The 22,272-nt window shown below is 44.5% G+C and overlaps 1 protein-coding gene across 2 annotated transcripts in view; it reads right to left on the bottom strand.

Moving 5' to 3' along the window:
- chm (CHM Rab escort protein) overlaps positions 1-18,909 on the bottom strand; it is a 37,586-nt gene extending 18,677 nt beyond the window's left edge. Inside the window, exons 1-8 of one of the 2 annotated variants that reach the window (XM_084178804.1) lie at positions 18,836-18,909; positions 8,736-8,802; positions 8,377-8,449; positions 7,950-8,077; positions 7,348-7,699; positions 5,506-5,622; positions 5,022-5,142; positions 1,467-1,689 (exon numbers count right to left, since the gene is read on the bottom strand). In XM_084178804.1, coding sequence (XP_084034930.1) covers positions 1,467-1,689; positions 5,022-5,142; positions 5,506-5,622; positions 7,348-7,699; positions 7,950-8,077; positions 8,377-8,449; positions 8,736-8,802; positions 18,836-18,887 — 1,133 coding nt within the window. In that variant the 5' untranslated portion in view covers positions 18,888-18,909. The remainder of the gene's footprint in view (positions 1-1,466; positions 1,690-5,021; positions 5,143-5,505; positions 5,623-7,347; positions 7,700-7,949; positions 8,078-8,376; positions 8,450-8,735; positions 8,803-18,835) is intronic. The other variant, XM_084178805.1, reaches the window with a different exon arrangement.
- Between the last annotated feature and the right edge of the window lie 3,363 nt (positions 18,910-22,272).

Raw genomic sequence — 22,272 nt, 5'->3', positions numbered from 1 at the left:
CTCCAAAACACAACCATTGTAACCTTAGCTACCTACACTATTTGGGAGGAGACACTGAGAACAAAATTACCTCGACTACAGACCAACAGAGTCAGGGTTTGAGCACAAGGTGAGACATTCTGTTTTGATTCCAAAATAGAAAACTAGGAAGATTAAAGTAACAGCTCAATTCCAACGCTTATCACCCGTAGAACAAAAATAAAAGACATGGCAATTCAGTATGGATGAACAACAGATATTCACTGCCACTAAGAGAGAGAGAGAGTTGTGTGGTGACAGACAGGTGTGATCATGTGTCGGCTCTTTACCTTGCTTATCTGAACGTCAGAGGAGTAGATTAGGGGGAAGGAGTGGGAATCAAATATGCAAATGACTGAGCCTCGAGCAAAGGAGCTTTATTAAAATTCAAAATGTCAGGTAGAAGATTAATCCAAACTCCATCTCCTACATGTTGGAGTTATGTCTCTACATGTACCCTGACAGGTAAAGGTAGAAGAGTAAGACTATGTATTAATAATTGTCTATGAATTACTAGAACATTATAGAAACAATTATCTCTGGATAGTTTATTATAATATAATAAGCAACAACAATTCTGCAATAATTGCTTCAACCAAAACCAGTTTCTTACGGAATAATGCATTTCACAGCTCAAGCACATATTGCCCTCATTTCCAATATGTTTCATTTAAGGTTAAAACCTGGTCTGTGTTATTACGTCTCTGAACCGTGAGGTGTGCAGCCAATCTCTATGATGGATTTAGTAGGATGCAAATTGATTGCATCCCAGATAGATCGGTGGCATGGCACTGACTTTGACAGCACTGCATGTGCAACAGAACATTACCTTCCATCTCCAGGGTCAAGGCAGCTCCACTCGGGATGTTTGCACCCATGCATTCAGCTCAACACACCTCCATGGTGTGGATATATCCCATTCAGAGGATGGAAACACATGCAGGCAAGCAGAGTCATATGCACAACCCCGAGGCAAGTGTTCAAGGCTAGGCTATATCCAGCGGCATCCAGCCTTTGGGGAGCTGTTCTCCCATTGCCTGGCTGTGAGCCATCATGGCCCCTGCAGCAGTATGAACAGCAGCCGTCGGGGACACATCCTGAAGCTCACTCGGCTCTAAGTGCTACAGTTTCACAGGAGAGCTCCCTGAAGACCTACAGTGTTAAAAGCTGCCATCCAGAGCCCAGCGGAGCAGAGCAGAGAGCCTCGGAGTCAGAGCACAGACCCAGGCCTCATCCCCATTCCCCTAATCACAAAGGTCACAGAGGTCACCTACCATCTCTAGTACCATGTAAATGTAGGTCTGGCCCCCAATACAAACACATAGTTGGAATTCAGTGACTTTACAGTCGTGAGTACATTCTGTTATGTACAGTAGGATAGACTTATGATAGACTCATCATCATGTACCTGTGGTGTGAGGCAAGCACAGACACGAGGAGCCACTGACCTGCAGAAGCACTGAGGGATCTCCCCCAGGCCGTAGAGGGGGAACAGGAAGGGCGTGTTGCCGTAGCGCCCCAGACAACGCAGGAAGTGCTGAGTGGCTCTCAGGCCTTCCACCGTGCACACCTCCGGGATCACCATGGCAATGGAGTGCAGGATGAAATGCTGCAGGTTCGCTGTCAGCTTCTTGGTCTGCAGAAAGTCCCAGAAGGAATGCTCAGAGAAGTCTGGAGAGGAGAGGAGAGCAGGGAATATCACCGGAGAGAAGGTAGGAGTGAGGGACAGAGGCCTAAAATGGAGAGGGATCAAATAACTTCATCGATCCACATTTCATTTGTCACATGCTTCGTAAACAACAGGTGTAGACTAAGTGAAATGCTTACTTACAGGCCCTTCCCAACAATGCAGAGAAAGAAACTATAAAAATAATACACTGAACAAAAATATAAAATGCAACGTGTAAAGTGTTTGTCCCATGTTTCATGAGCTGAAATAGAAGATCCCAGAAATTGTCCATACACACAAAAAGCTCTAAAATGTTGTGATCAAATTTGTTTACATCCCTGTTAGTGAGCATTTCTCCTTTGTCAAGATAATCCATCCACCTGACAGGTGTGGCATAACAAGAAGCTGATTAAACAGCATGATCATTACACAGGTGCACCTTGTGTTGGGGACAATAAAAGGCCACTTTAAAATGTGCAGTTTTGTCACAACACAATGCCACAGATGTCTCAAGATTTGAGGGAGCATGCAATTGGCATGCTGACTGCAGGAATGTCCACCAGAGCTGTTGCCAGATAACGGAATGTTCATTTCTCTACCATAAGCAGTGTCCAATGTCGTTTTAGAGAATTTGGCAGTACGTCCAACCGGCCTCACAACTGCAGACCATATGTAACCGCGCCAGCCCAGGACCTCCACATCCAGCTTCTTCACCTGTGGGATCCTCTGAGACCAGCCACCCGGACAGCTGATGAAACTGGGTTTGCACAACCAAAGAATTTCTGCACAAACTGTCAGAAACCGTCTCAGGGAAGCTCATCTGCGTGCTCGTCGTCCTCACCAGGGTCTTGACCTGACTGCAGTTCGGCGTCGTAACCGACTTCAGTGGGCAAATGCTCACCTCCGATGGCCACTGGCACGCTGGAGAAGTGTGCTCTTCACGGATGAATCCCGGTTTCAACTGTACCGGGCAGATGGCAGACAGTGTATGAAGTCCGGTGGACGAGCGGTTTGCTGATGTCAACGTTTTGAACAGAGTGCCCCATGGTGGTGGTGGGGTTATGGTATGGGCAGGCATAAGCTACGGACAACAAACACAATTGCATTTTAAAGATCTTACTCACATCGGCTACGGAGAGCGTGATCATACAGTTGTCCGGAACAGCTGGTACTCTCATGCATGGTTCAGTGTTGCTTGCCTCGAAGCGAGCATGGAAGGCATTTAGCTCCTCTGGTAGGCTCGCGTCACTGGGCAGCTCGCGGCTGGGTTTCCCTTTGTAATCCGTGATAGTTTGCAAGCCCTGCCACATCCAACGAGCGTCAGAGCCGGTGTAGTAGGATTCGATCCTAGTCCTGTATTGATGCTTTGCCTGTTTGATGGTTCGTCGAAGGGCGTAACAAGATATCTTATAAGCGTCCGGATTAGTGTCCCGCTCCTTGAAAGATGCAGCTCTAGCTCAGTTTGGATGTTGCCTATAATATATGGCTTCTGGTTGGGATATGTACGTACGTTCACTGTGGGGATGACATTGTCGATGCACTTATTAATGAAGCCGATGACTGATGTGGTAAACTACTCAATGCCATCGGATGAATCCTGGAACATATTCCAGTCTGTGCTAGTGAAACAGTCCTGTAGCTTAGCATCCGATTCATCGGACCGCTTCCGTATTGAGCGCATCACTGGTACTTCCTGTTTGAGTTTTTGCTTGTAAGCAGGAATCAGGAGGATAGCATTATGGTCAGATTTGCCAAATGGAGGGCGAGGGAGAGCTTTGTATGCGTTTCTGTGTGTGGCGTAAAGGTGATCTAGAGTTTTTTCGCCTCAGGTGACATGTTGGTAGAAATTAGGTATGACGGATTTCAGTTTTCCTGCAGTAAAATCACAGGCCACTAGGAGTGCCGCATCTGGAGGAGCATTTTCTTGTTTGCTTATGGCCCTCGTTCAGTGCGGTCTTTGTGCCAGCATCGGTTTGTGGTGGTAAATAGCAAAGAGACACACACCTCTCCCCTTGAGCTTACCCGACACTGCCGTTCTGTCCTGCAGATTAATAGAAAAAAATCTGCTAGATGCATATGATCCATGTCCTTGTTCAGCCACCACACGGAGAAACATAGGATATTAAGGTTCTTCAGGTCCCGTTGATATGATCATCTCGATCGACGCTCGTCCAGTTTGTTCTCCAGTGATTGTACGTTCGCCAAAAGAACGGAGGGTAGAGGCGGTTTATGTACTCGCCGACTTAGTTTCGTCAGGGTGCCCGTATGTCGGCCTCTCTAATGCCACCATTTTATTTTTCAAGTCTCTGTGATTATGGCATGGTCCAGGGTGAGCAGTATGTGCTACGCCTCTGACTCTTTGAAGTAGAAATCTTCATCCAAATCGAGGTTAGTGATCACTGTTCTGATGTCCAGAAGCTACTTTCGGTCATAGGAAACAATGGCGGAAACATTATGTACAAAAAAGTTAAGATCAGCGCAAAAACCCCCACAAAATAGCAGAATTGGTCAGGAGCCCGTAAAATGGCTACTATCCATCGCAGCGCCATTCTGAGAAAGTAGAGGAGTGAGGGATAGAGGTTTGAGATGGGGAGAGAGAGCACTGAAAAGAGAGCACCAGGGGTAGAGGACTGGGATAGGTAGAGAGAGAGCACCGGGGGTAGATGACTGGGATAGGGAGAGAGAGCACCGGGGGTAGATGACTGGAGAGAGAGCACCGGGGGTAGATGAATGGAGAGAGAGCACCGGGGGTAGAGGTCTGGAGAGAGAGCACCGGGGGTAGAGGACTGGAGAGAGAGCACCGGGGGTAGAGGACTGGAGAGAGAGCACCGGGGGTAGAGGACTGGAGAGAGAGCACCGGGGGTAGAGGACTGGAGAGAGAGCACCGGGGGTAGAGGACTGGAGAGAGAGCACTGGGGGTAGAGGACTGGAGAGAGAGCACCGGGGGTAGAGGACTGGAGAGAGAGCACCGGGGGTAGATGACTGGAGAGAGAGCACCGGGGGTAGATGACTGGAGAGAGAGCACCGGGGGTAGAGGACTGGAGAGAGAGCACCGGGGGTAGAGGACTGGAGAGAGAGCACCGGGGGTAGAGGACTGGAGAGAGAGCACCGGGGGTAGAGGACTGGAGAGAGAGCACCGGGGGTAGAAGACTGGAGAGAGAGCACCGGGGGTAGAGGACTGGAGAGAGAGCACCGGGGGTAGAGGACTGGAGAGAGAGCACCGGGGGTAGAGGACTGGAGAGAGAGTACCGGGGGTAGAGTACTGGGATGGATGGATGGATGGATGGATAGATGGATAGATGGATAGATAGATATATATAGAGAGAGTTCCTACCCTGGTACTCCTCTGGGTGCTGCTCAAAGTCCAGGCAAAAGGTGAGGAACTTCATCAGCATCCTCTTCTCCACCACTGTCAGCTGCTTGCTGCCAAAAACATCAGCCCGGGAACAGGGCACCTGCAGACAGCCAGGGAGAGGGAGAGAGAGAAAGAGAGAATGTAATGGTGAGGTTGTGTGAGGGAGGTGTAAAAATAAAAAGGCAGGGGGGAGGGGAGAAGTGAGAGAGTGAGTGGGGTCAAATATGGGACAGCTATCTTGAGCAGAGTGATTGAAGTACTCAAATTAAAAACCCATGGTCATAACCACCACTCAGTAAATCAAACGTAAACACATTGCTGAACAACATTTTATATTATCTTCACAGAGATTAAATAGCTGTTTGCGCCACAGCATTAATCTGATATTAATCGGAAAGTCACTTAAATCTGACAGATCTTACATGGCAGTTCAGCATCTGTGTGTGTATGTGTGGTGCTCTACCTGTTCCACCTTCCCGTTGCGGTAGGTAAGGATGCGGGTGATGTTTTTAAACTCTGCGTATCGGCTGACGTTGGACTTGATGAGGAGGTCCACCAGTGAGCCACGAGAGAACATGAGCTGGGGACGGTCACAATTTAACGAATAAGCAACAGAAGGACCTGCATCAAATATATTTACAGTGAGGGAAAAAAGTATTTGATCCCCTGCTGATTTTGTACGTTTGCCCACTGACAAAGACATGATCAGTCTATAATTTTAATGGTAGTTTTATTTGAACAGTGAGAGACAGAATAACAATGAAAAAATCCAGAAAAACACATGTCAAAAATGTTATAAATTGATTTGCATTTTAATGAGGGAAATAAGTATTTGACCCCTCTGCAAAACATGACTTAGTACTTGGTGGCAATCACAGAGGTCAGACATTTCTTGTAGTTGGCCACAAGGTTTGCACACATCTCAGGAGGGATTTTGTTCGACTCCTCTTTGCAGATCTTCTCCAAGTCATTAAGGTTTCGAGGCTGACGTTTGGCAACTCGAACCTTCAGCTCCCTCCACAGATTTTCTATGGGATTAAGGTCTGGAGACTGGCTAGGCCACTCCAGGACCTTAATGTGCTGCTTCTTGAGCCACTCCTTTGTTGCCTTGGCCGTGTGTATTGGGTCATTGTCATGCTGGAATACCCATCCACGACCCATTTTCAATGCCCTGGCTGAGGGAAGGAGGTTCTCACCCAAGATTTGACGGTAAAGTTGTCCTGTCCCCTCCATGTTTGACGGTGGGGATGGTGTTCTTGGGGTCATAGGCAGCATTCCTCCTCTTCCAAACACGGCGAGTTGAGTTGATGCCAAAGAGCTCGATTTTGGTCTCATCTGACCACAACACTTTCACACAGTTCTCCTCTGAATCATTCAGATGTTCATTGGCAAACTTCAGACGGCCCTTTCTTGAGCAGGGGGACCTTGCGGGCGCTGCAGAATTTCAGTCCTTCACGGCGTAGTATGTTACCAATTGTTTTCTTGGTGACTATGGTCCCAGCTGCCTTGAGATCATTAACAAGATCCTCCCGTGTAGTTCTGGGCTGATTCCTCACCGTTCTCAACTCCACGAGGTGAGATCTTGCATGGAGCCCCAGGCCGAGGGAGATTGACAGTTATTTTGTGTTTCTTCCATTTGCGAATAATCGCACCAACTGTTGTCACCTTCTCACCAAGCTGCTTGGCGATGGTCTTGTAGCCCATTCCAGCCTTGTGTAGGTCTACAATCTTGTCCCTGACATCCTTGGAGAGCTCTTTGGTCTTGGCCATGGTGGAGAGTTTGGAATCTGATCGATTGATTGCTTCTGTGGACAGGTGTCTTTTATACAGGTAACAAACTGAGATTAGGAGCACTCCCTTTAAGAGTGTGCTCCTAATATCAGCTCGTTACCTGTATAAAAGACACCTGGGAGCCAGAAATCTTTCTGATTGAGAGGGGGTCAAATACTTATTTCCCTCATTAAAATTGTAATCTATTTCTAACATTTTTGACATGCGTTTTTCTTGATTTTTTTTTGTTTGTTATTCTGTCTCTCACTGTTCAAATAAACCTACCATTAAAATTATAGACTGATCATTTCTTTGTCAGTGGGCAAACGTACAAAATCAGCAGGGGATCAAATACTTTTTTCCCTCACTGTAGCTGCATCATTTAAATGGTCTAGCCTTAAAGTTCAATCAAACATTAGGTTACAGGGAAAAATATGTTAATTTGGAGCATTGCAGCACACAAGTCACAAAGTCATCGAATCCTAAACTTGAATCTGCCCCTCAATGTTTTAACACCTCCATATACTGTACCAACCTTGGACACAAGGTCAATGTTGAACCTCCGTCCCTCCTTAACAATCTTGGTATAGGTGATCTTTTTCTTGGGCTCTGGTTGGCTCTCAGCTGGAGAGGGGCTGGCCTGCTGCTGCTCCTCCCCCTGGGTCTCCTCTGCCTGGCTGGGCATCTCTCCCTCCTGCCGGGTCTGCTCTGCCCCAGCATCAGGTCCAGAGGCTGGAGACGACTCATCACTGGCCACCACTGGCTCTTCCTCCTCCACAGAACTGCTCTCTACCAGACACCTCTCTACCTCCCCCTCAGAATCTGGTGTTTGAGGGACAGACCAGGCTGCAGCCGTAGCATCCTTCACCTCCTCCTCAGGCTCCTCACTGCCAACAACACAAAGCAGGTTAGGAGGACATTAAACAGGTTTGTGGGTGTGGAAACAATACTATATTGGCCATTGGCAGTGCTGTGTAAGCTAATTCCCGTAGGAAGAGTTTTCTGTAGTCCTCTATTCTAAATGAAGCCCTCATCAAGAAGACTGTTTGAAAATGAGAATAATGGAGAGGTAGAGCAGAGGTTTGTCCCATGTGTGTGTGTGTGTGTGTGTGTGTGTGGACCTGTATTCAGTGGTACCTCGCATAGCAGAACACTTCTAGGTTGGAGATGGACGTGTCAATAGAGCTGAGCGCCAGGGCCTCCTCTCCCTCCTCCAGCTTCTCCTTCCAGTCCTCCTGTACAGCCTCCTCACTCTGGCCAGCCTGCTGACACAGGAGACAGGCTACAGCTACAGAAAATGTGTGACATCCAAATGGACACACAGTATTTTGCACACGCACACAAACACGCACGCATTGTAGGACATCGTGAAGCCATTACCCAGGCCTCTCACAAGAACCCTGAGGACAATCACAGTTAACACATTATTTTCTAAAAAGGTCAAAGCTGGCGGACCATTTTATATTCACACCTCCAGTTAGTCACATTGGTTAAATCAGTTAATGTCATGCTTTGTGATAATGTGCTACATTTAAAAGATAATAGCAAACACAGCTAAACTCACTTTGTACTCCTCGATCCAGGACAGCAGTCCATTGAATGTGAAACTGGCCCAGTTTCCAGCATAGTAGTTTCTCCTGTAGGATTGAGCATACAGTATATGTAAGAATTGGGATCATGTCGTTGTTCAGAACTTATACACAATCATGCACCAGTAACTTTTCAATGAATCAATTTTACTGAACAAGTGTACAAAATATTCACCCCAGTACACTTGGTGTGAAAATGTACTTTTAAAATAGGCTGTGTGGAATTTGTATCTAAAATAATTATCACACAAAATGAACGCCTAACCAGAGCACCATCTCTCCCCAGTGCAATCCACCATACCATTACCCACCCACCTCACCCCCTCAGACTCACCTGTCAACATGCAAGACCCTCTGTCCAACACGGGAGCATGCCGCTGCAATGACAGACTCAGACAGGCCTGAAAATGAACAGAGACAGGAGACACATTGTCAGGCCCAAGAGGAAGCCATTCAACCCATTATTTCCGCGTGGCTTTTGTCTGAATGGAATAGTTTACATTTAATTTGAGACATTTTTATTCAACCTGAACCTATTGGCAAGCAATTCACTGCATTGACGGCGCCTGCTGAATCGGGAAGTGATGAGTATTTCTTTGAGTGTATTGCTTATTCTATTGTCAATGGGAAAGAAATGTCTAGAATGAGACTCTTATGGCATTTAGAGTCCTAGTGGAGTTGGCAGTTGAACAAGGTTCATGAACAATAGGCATCAAATAAAATGACGAGTTCCATTTGAATAGCACTACGTTTTCAACAGCACAAATGTCTCCTGCCCCGAGGGGGAGAAAGCGGTATCCTCTGACATGAAGAGCACATCAAGGAAAAATCCACCTGGTATTCATTTAGCCAAGAGAAAGATCCTAATTCATTCCGGAGGTTTCCGTTTCCTAGAGAAGACAAAAGGTAAAATGGCCAGGCGGAGGAGTCAGACCACAGAGATAGGGGTTAGGTAAGCGAGATTGAGAGGCAGTGCCACAGATAGAGCCCAGAAAACAACTCCATTAAGCCACCAAGGCATCCTGGTCTCTCCATCGCTCTTCTTTCTCATCTGGCCTTGCACTGTCCCATCTCACACACACAATGGGAAAGTGATTTATTCTCATGTACATGCCGCCACTTCCAAACCTCTCACTGTGTCATTTAACAGAGAGCATCTCTCAGTCACAACAGAAAGCCAGAGGCTTACACTGTTTCACCTTGCATTGTATGCTCTCATTCCACATAGGCTACTCAGTCCAATTGTGTCATCACCATTTCAACATTAGGCGTATAGGCTACCAAAGATTTAGACAGCTGTAGGCTATGGTTGCATCACCAAAGATAATGCAAGCACATGGAGTAAAGCTATCCAGTGTTCACTCGTATCAACGTTAAGACAGCACAAAGAAAGATTAAAGTGGGCACTTAGGTATAAAATACACTCTCTCAATTAACTACCCCATGTAAAAAAAATAATTAAAAAAAACAGTTGTATCTCTACCCACTAGGCCATTCTTGAGATGTTTTTAAAAAGTGTAAATAACCTCCGATGCCATCTTTTAATGCCATTTATCGTGTCCGGTATTGATTTTCCACATCATGTTTGCTAAAGACAAACATTACCTGCCATAAAGCACTGATGCCACACAGACAGGCCTCACGATAAATAATAGATCGGGGCCGGCAGGACTTTGATGACCGAGCAAAGCCCGAAATGCTTTCAGCAGGAATTGTATGAAATCATAAATCACTCTTCATTTCAGAGAACATTCCAAAATGGATTCTCTCTCTCCACCTTGAAAGTCATTTGACGTGTTATTTATAGTCTGGCTGAGAGCGCTTGGGAAGGCAAAAGAGACTAGCAGGCCTTCAGCAGACAGAGCAGAATGGGAAGGCACTTCAGTCAACACCACCCCGTTCCATCCTCTTCTCTGTCACTCGTATATGCACACACGCGCACTGTTAAAATAGGATTCAAATGAAATTCGGCCATTCTATTTAGTCTAACTGTGAAGTCTTCATAGTTGATAGACTTTCTTACCTTATGTGGTAGGCCCATCTTGTTTTAATATCCAGCTTACAATACAAGAAGATGATGACCCAGTGACTTGAATCGCCATTGTGTTTTGTGTTTGAGTCGTTCCATGTCATTTGAGCAAGCCATGACACTCACCATCTTATTTTGTTGAAATATCATTTGAGCTCTGAGAAATTAAGATAATTGATTGCACCCAAATTGGCCATTTTAATTTATAGGATTCATATAATATTAAATAATTATAGTACCTAACATCCGATTTGGGCCAAACTTTTTTCTAACAATGAGTAAGACATGAGGAATCCAAAGAAATTGTCAAAAATTCCCCCACAGATCCCCCACACACTTTGTCAATCCCACCCAAACAACGAGTATACAGTTTCAGTTTTCTATGTCTGACAAGTAGTATGGAGCTGTGGCTCTGAGTATTGTTTCTTCATCCTATGCAATGTATTCTCAGTGAATTGTATAGGTTTTTTCCCCTGTTCAGAGAAATCATTGAAGTTGTTGGGTTTATGTCCCATTCTACATCCTGATATTACCAGGTTCTGACCACTAGATGGTGCTGTTTCTGCTATTAGGTGATTACTTTTTAAATAATTCCTCCCCCCCACCCCCCCTTTGCTAGGTGGAATTGAGCTACAGTGGTAGTACAGGTGCAATGCTGAAAGGGAGGCACCGTGACACCCAACCCATTGCTGGCAGCAGTGCGATAAGAGACGGAGTGAGAAAAATCACATCGCTGATTACAGAAATGATTGCAGTTGATATGCAGCCATTGTCAATGGTGAAGGATGTCGGCTTCAATACCCTAATGGCATATCTAGAATCAGACTACAAGATGTCATGTGGAAAAACTGTGACGGCCCTGATGGAGAAATTGTACAATGATTACTCTGCAAGTACAAAGCACGAGCACTCAAACACCATATAAATAAAATCAAATGTTATTTGCCACATGTAGTGCCTTGCGGTTGGAGGCCGAGCAGTTGCCATAAAAGGCAGTGATGCAACCAGTTGGGATGCTCTCGATGGTGCAGCTGTATAACTTTTTGAGCATCTGAGGACCCATGCCAAATCTTTTCAGTCTCCTGAGGGGGAATAGGCGTTGTCGTGCCCTCTTCACGACTGTCTTAGTGTGTTTGGACCATGATAGTTTGTTGGTGATGTGGACACCAAGGAACTTAAAGCTCTCAACCTGTTCCACTACAGCCCCGTCGATGAGAATGGGGGCGTGCTTAGTCCACAATCATCTCCTCTGTCTTGATCACGTTGAGGGAGAGGTTGGGGGCGGCCCATCAGAAAGTCCAGGATTCAGTTGCAGAGGGAGTTGTTTAGTCCCAGGGTCCTTAGCTTAGTGATGAGCTTTGAGGGCACTATGGTGTTGAACGCTGAGCTGTAGTCAATGAATAGCATTCTCACGTAGGTGTGCCTCTTGTCCAGTTGGGAAAGGGCAGTGTGGAGTGCAATAGAGATTGCATCATCTGTGGATCTGTTGGGGCGGTATGCAAATTGGAGTGGGTCTAGGGTTTCTGGGATAATGGTGTTGATGTGAGCCATGACCAGCCTTTCAAAGCACTTCATGGCTACAGACGTGAGTGATACAGGTCGGTAGTCATTTAGGCAGATTATCTTAGTGTTCTTGGGCAATGGGACTATGGTGGTCTGCTTGAAACATGTTGGTATTACAGACTCAGTCAGGGACATGTTGAAAATGTCAGTGAAGACACTTGCCAGTTGGTCAGCGCATGCTCAGAGTACACGTCCTGGTAATCCGTCTGGCCCTGCGGCCTTGTGAATGTTGACCTGCTTAAAAGTCTTACTCACATCGGCTACGGAAAGCGTGATCACATAGTCATCCGGAACAGCTGATGCTCTCAAGCATGCTTGTGTTGCTTGCCTCGAAGCGAGCATAGAAGTGATTTAGCTCACCTGGTAGGCTTGTGCCACCGAGCAGCTTGCGGCTGTGCTTCTCTTTGTAGTCTGTAATAGTTTGCAAGCCCTGCCACATCCGACGAGCGTCGGAGCCGGTGTAGTATGATTCAATCTTAGTCCTGTATTGACTCTTTGCCTGTTTGATGGTTCGTCTGAGGGCATAGTGGGATTTCTTATAAGCGTCCAGGTTAGAGTCCCGCTCCTTGAAAGCGGCAGCTCTACCCTTTAGCTCAGTGCGGATGTTGCCTGTAATCCATGGCTTCTGGTTGGGGTATGTATGTACGGTCACTGTGGGGATGACGTCATCGATGCACTTATTGATGAAGCCAGTGACTGATGTGGTGTACTCCTCAATGCCATCGGAAGAATCCCGGAACATATTCCAGTCTGTGCTAGCAAAACAGTCCTGTAGCTTAGCATCTGCGTCATCTGACCACTTCCTTATTAACCGAGTCACTGGTGCTTCCTGCTTTAGTTTTTGCTTAAAAGCAGGAATCAGGAGGATAGAATTATGGTCAGATTTGCCAAATGGAGGGCGAGGGGGAGCTTTGTACGCTTCTCTGTGTGTGGAGTAAAGGTGGTCTAGAGGTTTTTTTCCTCTGGTTGCACATTTAACATGCTGGTAGAAATGAGGTAGAATGGATTGTAGTTTCCCTGCATTAAAGTCCCCGGCCACTAGCAGCGCTGCCTCTGGATGAGCGTTTTCCTGTTTGCTTATAGCCTTATTCAGCTCATTGAGTGCAGTCTTAGTGCCAGCATCGGTTTGTGGTGGTAAATAGACAGCTACGAAAAATATAGATGAAAACTCTCTTGGTAAATAGTGTGGTCTACAGCTTATCATGAGATACTCTACCTCAGGCGAGCAAAACCTCGAGACTTCCTTAATATTAGATTTTGTGCACCAGCTGTTGTTTACAAATATACACAGACCGCCACCCCTTGTCAGCCGTTCTATCCTGCCAATGTAGCGTATATCCCGCCAGCTGTATGTTATTCATGTCGTCGTTCAGCCACGCCTCGGTGAAACATAAGATGTTACAGTTTTTAATGTCCCGTTGGTAGGATATCCGTGATCGTAGGTCGTCTATTTTGTTTTCCAATGATTGTATGTTGGCTAATAGGACTGATGGTAGAGGCAGATTACTTGCTTGCCGTCGGATCCTTACAAGGCACCCCGACCTACGTCCACGATATCGCTGTCTCTTTCTCATGCGAATGATGGGGATTTGGGCCTTGTCGGGTGTCTGTAGAATATCCTTCGCGTCCGACTCATTGAAGAAAAAAATCTTTGTCCAATACGAGGTGAGTAATCGCTGTCCTGATATTCAGAAGCTCTTTTTGGTCATAAGAGACGGTGGCAGAAACATTATGTACAGAATAAATTACAAATCACGCGAAAAGAACACACATAATAGCACAATTGGTTAGGGGGCCGTAAAATACATCTTGCATTGGATACATGGCATTAACAACAGATTGTTGGACGTCTATGAACACGCTGTCATACATCACTGCAACGAGCCATCACATGGATGAGAAGTGGGACATGTCCCATGTACTGACAACCAACTGAGAACATGGAGGAGAGGGACACAACAGAGAACTGCATTAATACCATCGTTGTTGAGTGGGAGGGGGACAGCAATAAGGTGAGTGCCGTCTGGTAGGTAGCCAGGAGTGCGGTAGATTGAACTCAATTGCCCCCTAGCGGTCATACGCAGGACCATATCTGAATTGTGAATTCACTTCATTTTTTTTCTCTCACACCCCTAGTTTCAAATGCTAACGTTTTTGCATTTGTGCCACAAATGCAAAAATGAAGGCATAACTGCGGAAACACATTAGCCTGCCCGGCCGAAAAATAAAAAGGTGAAATGAGGTGATGTCTTTTTGTAAAAAATAAAATAAAAACATGTTGGAGTGCCGGCATTTCCCAATGTTCTTGAACTTGGGATTTCATTTGAAGTCATTGCCACATATGGCAGGGCACCCAGCTAATAAAGCTAGACAGCGCACTTCTTACCCACTCCTCAATGGTGCCTATATTAGCATTTTCGCACTCATATCCAAATCATCTATAAGTAACATAATTGAGTTACACAATACATGTTTATATACTTTAAGATGATTTGGCGTAAAAATGCTAATATAGGTACCATTGACTTGCATTGGATTTGTGACACAAATGCTAAAAAATTAGCATTTGAAACAGTGCCCAACAAAACCAAAGCATGGATTGCTGTCATATCTCAAACTGGAAACCAATATGTGCATTTTGTATTTTGGGTGAACTATCCCTTTAACATTGAGGAGGGGGGGGATTCTTCAAACTCTTACCATCTAGTGGTCAGAACCTGGTACTATCAGGATGTAATGTCTATGAACAGGGGGAAAAACATCACAAAATTCACTGAGAATACATTACATAGGATAAACAATACTTCGAGCCGCAGCTCCATACTACTTGTCAGACACAGAGAACTGATACTATATACTCCTTGTTGGGGTGGGATTGGTGTAGGGGGTCCGTGGGTGTCGTTTGACCATTTCTTTGGATTCCTCATGTCTTACTCATTGTGAGAAAAAAGTTTGGTCCAAATCGGAAGTTAGGTACTATATTTATTGAATATTATATGAATCCTATAAATTAAAAATGGCCAATTTGGGTGCAATCAAAATCAGCTTAATTTCTCAGAGATCAAATTACATTTAAACAAAATAATGCTGCAGGAATGCTAATCTTATCTGTTTCTAACAAGAAACGATTTCAGAACAATCAGATGGTGGGTGTCGAAATCCTCTTGTGCTTTTTGAGGTGGAACGACCTGTTTGTTATTTTACTAGACCATTTGTTGTTGCTTTAAACCTGATGAATAAGCAAGAAGTCTAAGTGCAAGTCAGAGATGTGTCAACTAGTAAAGCTGGTGATTGTTGGCTCTGTTCCATAATCACATGTCCTGCTAATGGAGGCCCTTCATGGCAATGACTGGAGGTCCCACCAAGATGGATAGTTACATTAACACAACAGCAGGGAACGGCTCAGCAAGATGCCGGCTCCGTTTGCTTTATTGCCTCTCTATTAAGACTCTGCACAAGACCAGTTCCACTATGAGATCGGGAATAATTGTGAATCTCTGTCACTGCCGTCCCGGGAACGGGAACACAATCGATTTGCCGTGATAACATTCCACTTAGGCTAGCTAGTAGAAAGTCCATGTAGGTTTTGCCTGTGCTGACTGCTACCTCCCATCCTGCTGACTTGGCTGTAGTCGAAAGGGTCAAAATAAAAGGTCCCGTGTGGCTCAGTAGGTAGAGCATGGCCCTTGCAACGCCAGACTTGTGGGTTCGATTCCCACGGAGGACCAGTGCGAAAAAGTCAGAAAACGTATGCACCCACTACTGTGGATACACTCACTAGACTAAAATGTAAAACGTAGGCTATTTCTGAGGGATATTAATCCAACAACTGGACAAAAGAGCTGCAGGGGTGCAATGCTGATGAACATTCTTTCAAGGTCAAATTCTTTCGATTACAAAAATAAATGGACAACGTATCTGTAAAGCATACAATTGGCTAGACCCCCTTTAAGAGACTTTCATACACCAAACTCACAGATGTCCAACAGAGAATTATCCACGCAGACCCGAGGTCCCCAGTGCCACCCCCTGGTGAGCGTCAGGTGTGTGTGAACAGGGGACTGACGGGGTGCAACCAACAGGAACACCCTGCCTCACACAGGTGAAGGTCCAGCAGATGGAAAAAAGGTGTCATTAGGGGGCCACTATATTCATAAACAACTGTTCCTTGTCCACAGCCACTGATTGCACACAGACCCAATACAAAGACAGAGGCTGGGGAACCTGGAAAAAATGCTTGTCTGACCAACCTTGACACAGAACACTGCCTGCACAGAAATAGACTGGGTCATCAGTGCAGTGTTGTCACCCACAGTCTGGGGACCAGCTGGCTTCAAGTTTTGCACCAGCAAAACCAGAAGTGGGCCAGAGATATTCAATTTGCACACCATCAATCATAGTGTTGAATTATAGCAATAGGCATCTGAGCTGTCATTTTTAATATTTATTTTCCTCCTCCATTGCATAGTGAATCCAAGCACTGGTGAGCTCCTACAGTGCATCCCCTGCTGGGATCTGTTCTGTGCTTTGTACCAGGTCTGTGCATGGACTGATTTCTGAACATAATGAATCAGAGCACCTGTATCCTTTCCTGTGCTATTACTGGGGTAGACTCTGGACTCTTATTGGTAAGCCCAGGTCATCATCCTGAATGAAGACAAACCATTGCATTGTCTGCCAGAACATTGAATGAAACCAGTGCCGGGGATTCATCAAAGAGTAGGCCAACTAGCCTATAGTGAATTACAGTGGAGGCTGCTGAGGGGAGGACAGCTCATATTAATGGCTGGAATGGAATGGAGTGTTATCAAGTCAACCACATGGAAAACACGTCTTTGATGTGTTTGACACCATTCCATTTACTCCATTCCAGCCATTATTATGAGCCGTCCTCCCCTCAGCAGCCTCCACTGGTGAATTAAAATGTATCCTAAGCCTACGATCAACCCAGTGATGTGAGTCTGAGTTCATACTATTACTAAAACGGTTGGGGAGTAACTGTTTACATGTAATCAGTGACATGTAATCTGATTACAAAAAGCTAACTAATCAGTTACGTTACCAGCACAAATATTGTAATCGGATTACAGATACTTCTGAAAAACGAGATGATTACTTTTCGGATAATTTGTAATTTTTAGAAAGGATGTGAGAAAAATACACTATGACACCTTTCTCTTTTCTCAATGACATTCAATTCGGCATTAAAACAAGGTGCAAGTTTAAGTTTGTTCCACCTGAGTGAGTCTGTCCACAAGTCAGAGACCATTATGACACAACAAATGTGTTTGTTAGATAATTTTTGTCTTCTTCTAATGCCCTTTAAAAAGGCGTCTGCATACTAGGTTGGGTTTGCTCCTAGCAGAACTCCGCTAGGCGATGTGAACGTATGTGCCTCGCATACTCCCTTAAAAGACCTGCGCTTGAAAAACGAGAAAAAAACAGCAATAGTTTGTCCCTCTTGAGATGCCTTAGCCAGTATACACTTCCTCAAAATAGTACGAATTAATCTAAGATAACTATGATGTTTGGTGTAGTATTTCTCAAGTGAAAAAATTTGCAGGAAAATGAGTTGTTTCTCATTGAATGACAACAAACACTTAATTGAATAATTCATACTATTGACCAATCACAGAAGAAGGGGTATAGACTTCTACTACTGAACTTTGGCTTGCCTCAAGAAAAAAATGTGTGTGCATGAACAGAGGAAAAAGCCCTTGCTGAAGACCAAAACAGTCACAAAATGTCATCATAATATACACATGAACTGTTTCTAATGGGAAGCATGCAGAAGTCTTATGAGGAAAGTAATCCTAAAGTAACGAGTTTGGGTAATCAAAGTTACGTTACTGATTACAATTTTGGACAGGTAACTAGTAACTCTAGGACTAACAGATTACATTTAGAAAGTAACCTACCCAACCCTGAAACAGCCATGCGTGTGTTAGGGGTTTGAGAAATTAGAAGTTTTAGTTCCAAAATAATTATGTAGAATTACAATTAGCTAGGTGCAATATTTGTGTAAAATGGCATCACATTAGACTCATCTGTGACTGCACATTTGTTCAAGCAATTTCTATTCTGAAGAACCTGATAATGACATCTTACATTTCTTATCCTGTATGTCTAGCTAGCATTTATAACAGGTAGATAGGAAAATCTACTGTATGTGTGGGTTGGACACAGACAGTTCTACATTTCACTGGCTAAATATAGGTTTAGCGTTCGCTACCCAACAGTTGCCCAGGCTAGTCACAATGACAGTGCATGCTTCTCTCAGCTGAGAGCAGTAAGTTAGAGAGATGCCTTTACTAATGCTAGCTACCTAGCTGTTTAGCTGTGTTTACCTTTTGTACCATATGCAAACGTTGGTTGTTTGAGTGTAAAGTCAGTTAGCTAGCTCTTCATATCAAATAGGGACACGATAGAAATAATTCAGATAGCTAACTTCACACAGATGTTGACATCAAGGAAGCTGATGACGTTGTCAAAGTTAGCTAGCTATCGATGTTGAAATGGTGATCTTATAACACACATATACACACACAACAACAACAAAAATGACACGAATTGCTAAGTCGTTAGCTATAGCTAGCTAGCCGTTTTATATTCAAATGTTACAGATATACATGTTACATACGCCCTGCTCCTAATTAGCAAGCTAGCTAGATGCTAACGTCAACAACAAGCTGCTAGCGTTAGCAACCAATGCTATCAGCCATTTCACAGTTTTGGATGAAACCTTTAGACAATATTATTGCACCCTCCCCAATTTCAGAGGCACAGTTATCAAGAAACATATTGAAAGTACACACGCTGGCAAACCAACAATAGTTTCTTACCTGTCCCGAGTATGATAACATCAAATTCGGATGGTAGGTTGTCTGCAGCCATGTTGAGCAATAGGCGCACTGTATCATGTGACACATTAGCTGTGACGTCACATGTACACACACATATATACACACACACTGATTAAATAAAAAAAGTATCCCTTGTATTTTCTCTTAAAACATAAACATGAGTAATATCATATTAGTAAAGATGTAACTATAAGTAAACTAAAATATAAACACCATACCTTCAACATCCAATAGTCTATAATATAGTAGGCAATGGGAGATTTAGGTGATAACATAAATTACAACAAGATACACTGCATCAGCACTGATGAACACCTCACTTGGCATCAGCACTGATGAACCATCCAGTGGTCATAACAACTTGCCATCAATCCCTAATATCTCAGGCATTCTTCTAGGGTAAGAGGTATCTTAGTTTTGGTCCATGTTTCCCAGGGGACACTAATTGGTGGGGAACATGTACAACATATAAAAGCACCCCAGACCCACCTGCCCAGATGAGAGCTTGATGGAGTTCAATTAAGATGAACTGCGGTGCACCGGTCTATGGCCCGGCCCGTGACATGAACGAGCAAAAGCGGTGAGGGAGGAGGCGCCCTTCTCAAATAGAATAGTAATCTACGCCGCTCGGTCATGTTGTCAACAATCGTTCAGAAACGTACAACATCTCTTTTCCATAAAATATACAGTATGTTCAAATTCTCTAACTAGTTTTCATTGGGAAGGCAGATGAAGCATTTTTATAAAAACAATCCATTTTGCATGTGAAAACACAGAATCCTGTTAATTACTCCACATGCTTAATCTATGTCACTTTTGTTTTGAGCCGACTTCGCCGTCGGTCACGAGCGGGGCACCTGGCTCACGCCCGGGAGGCAGCCCGGTTCCAAAACGAATGCAATCACTTTTCACCCGGTGCAAACCCCTCCCACCGGGGCAACCCGGGCCAGATAATCGAATCCCCTCCTTTTGTCCCTGAAGGTGGTGTGTGTGTTTTGTGCTGTGATGTTACTGTGCAAGTCTACTTCTGAGCCAGGGCAACCATTTTGTGACCATGCTGTTTTGAAGAAATGTTTTGGGTGTGGTTGGAGTTTTCTGAGAAGGTAGGCTATTTGTATCAGTTCTGATCGACACAATCAACACTGGTCGAAACAATCCAATTGTTTATTGCTTTGTAAGTTAGGGCAATGACACTGCAGTAATGTCCTTTTGTTTTTCAGTTTGCTTCATGTGTTTGAACACCTTTGTGGTCCAAGCAGTCTTAAGGTGATTGTCTTTTAAATTAAGTTGTATTTCTGTTTACTGTTTCTTTTTAAATGCTGTGGGGAACTGTTTTCTCTTTTTTTCTTTCATCCTGAAATTGTTTGTCACTATTTTTGGTAAGTTGTAAAGCAACTAGTAAAGTCTGTGAAAGCATGGTAACACTTTAGTCGCAAGTCAGTTGTATTGTGGAAGGTAAGAACTAAGAATCCCTTTGTGTATCTTCTTTACTGTTATCCTGTTTTAAACAAGCAACTCTGAACTATACTTGTTTTTTCATATTTGCCTCCTGACTGTTTCCCTATAAATGGGCCTAGATCCTGTGATACTAATAGATGTTAGTAACATAATCTTGCCATGTAATTCATATATTCAACAAAAAAAACTAGATGTATTCCTAAACAAAATGATCAAACTGAGACATAGGCTTCTGAGTGGTGTGCAATTAGGATGAGAATAAAAAGGCAACATTCTGAAATGGTCAGAATATGATGATGCATATGATCATCTTCGTGCTCTGGTGGCTGCTGTTGTTTACTGCATGACCCACTGGCTCTTCTTCTTCTTCTTCTTCTTCTTCATAATGGCGGTCTGCAAAGAAAAGTTAAAGGTGCATGCCGCCACCTACTGTGCCGGAGTGTGTGGTCAATCACGGTTTATATTACACAAATCTAAATTATCCTGCCTAATTCTTTATTTCTAAGAAAATAAAAAAGAGCCATACTAACTTCCAAAAAACCTCCCCCATTCCAAAAACCCCCTCCAAACCTCCCCAATCCTGTCCAGCCACGCTCAAGGTCCTAAACGATATTATAACCGAGATCGATAAAATACAGTACTGTGCAGCCGTCTTCATCGACCTGGCCAAGGCTTTTGACTCTGTCAATCACCGCATTCTTATTGGCAGACTAAATAGCCTTGGTTTCTCAAATGACTGCCTCGCCTGGTTCACCAACTACTTCTCAGATAGAGTTCAATGTGTCAAATCGGAGGGCCTGTTGTCTGGACCTCTGGCAGTCTCTATGGGGGTGCCACGGGGTTCAATTCTCGGGCCGACTCTATTCTCTGTGTATATCAATGATGTCACTCTTGCTGCTGGTGACTCTCAGATCCACCTCTACGCAGATGACACCATTTTGTATACATCTGGCCCTTCATTGGACACTGTGTTAACAAACCTCCAAACGAGCTTCAATGCCATACAACACTCCTTCCATAGCCTCCAATTGCTCTTAAACGCTAGTAAAACTAAATGCATGCTCTTCAATCGAACGCTGCTTGCACCCGCCCGACTAGAATCACTGTTCTCAGCGGGTCTGACTTGGAATATGTGGACAACTACAAATACCTAAGTGTCTGGTTAGACCGTAAACTCTCCTTCCAGACTCACATTAAGCATCTCCAATCCAAAGTTACATCTAGAATCGGCTTCTTATTTCGCAACAAAGCCTCCTTCACTCATGCTGCCAAACATGCCCTCGTAAAACTGACTATCCTACCGATCCTTGACTTCGGCGATGTCATTTACAAAATAGCCTCCAACACTCTACTCAGCAAATTGGATGTAGTCTATCACAGTGCCATCCGTTTTGTCACCAAAGCCCCATATACTACCCACCATTGTGACCTGTACGCTCTCGTTGGCTGGCCCTCACTACATATTCGTCGCCAAACCCACTGGCTCCAGGCCATCTATAAATCACTGCTAGGCAAATCCCTGCCTTATCTTAGCTCATTGGTCACCATAGCAACACCCACCCGTAGTATGCGCTCCAGCAGGTATATCTCACTGGTCATCCCCAAAGCCAACACCTCCTTTGGCCGCCATTCCTTCCAGTTCTCTGCTGCCAATTACTGGAATGAACTGCAAAAATCTCTGAAGCTGGAGACTCTTATCTCCCTCACTAACTTTAAGCATCAGTTGTCAGAGCAGCTTACTGATCACTGCACCTGTACACAGCCCATCTGTAATTAACCCACCCAACTACCTCATCCCCATATTGTTATTTATTTTTGCTCATTTGCACCCCAGTATCTCTATTTGCACATCATCTTCTGCACATCTATCATTCCAGTGTTAATACTAAATTGTCATTATTTTTGTACTATGGCCTATTTATTGCCTTACCTCCATAACTTACTACATTTGCACACAC

Source organism: Coregonus lavaretus (genome assembly GCF_964263955.1).
Source record: "Coregonus lavaretus genome assembly, chromosome: 15".
NCBI classification, from domain to species: Eukaryota; Metazoa; Chordata; class Actinopteri; order Salmoniformes; family Salmonidae; genus Coregonus; species Coregonus lavaretus.
Note: the sequence above shows the minus strand (reverse complement) of the source record. Positions and strands in the feature narration are given on the sequence as shown.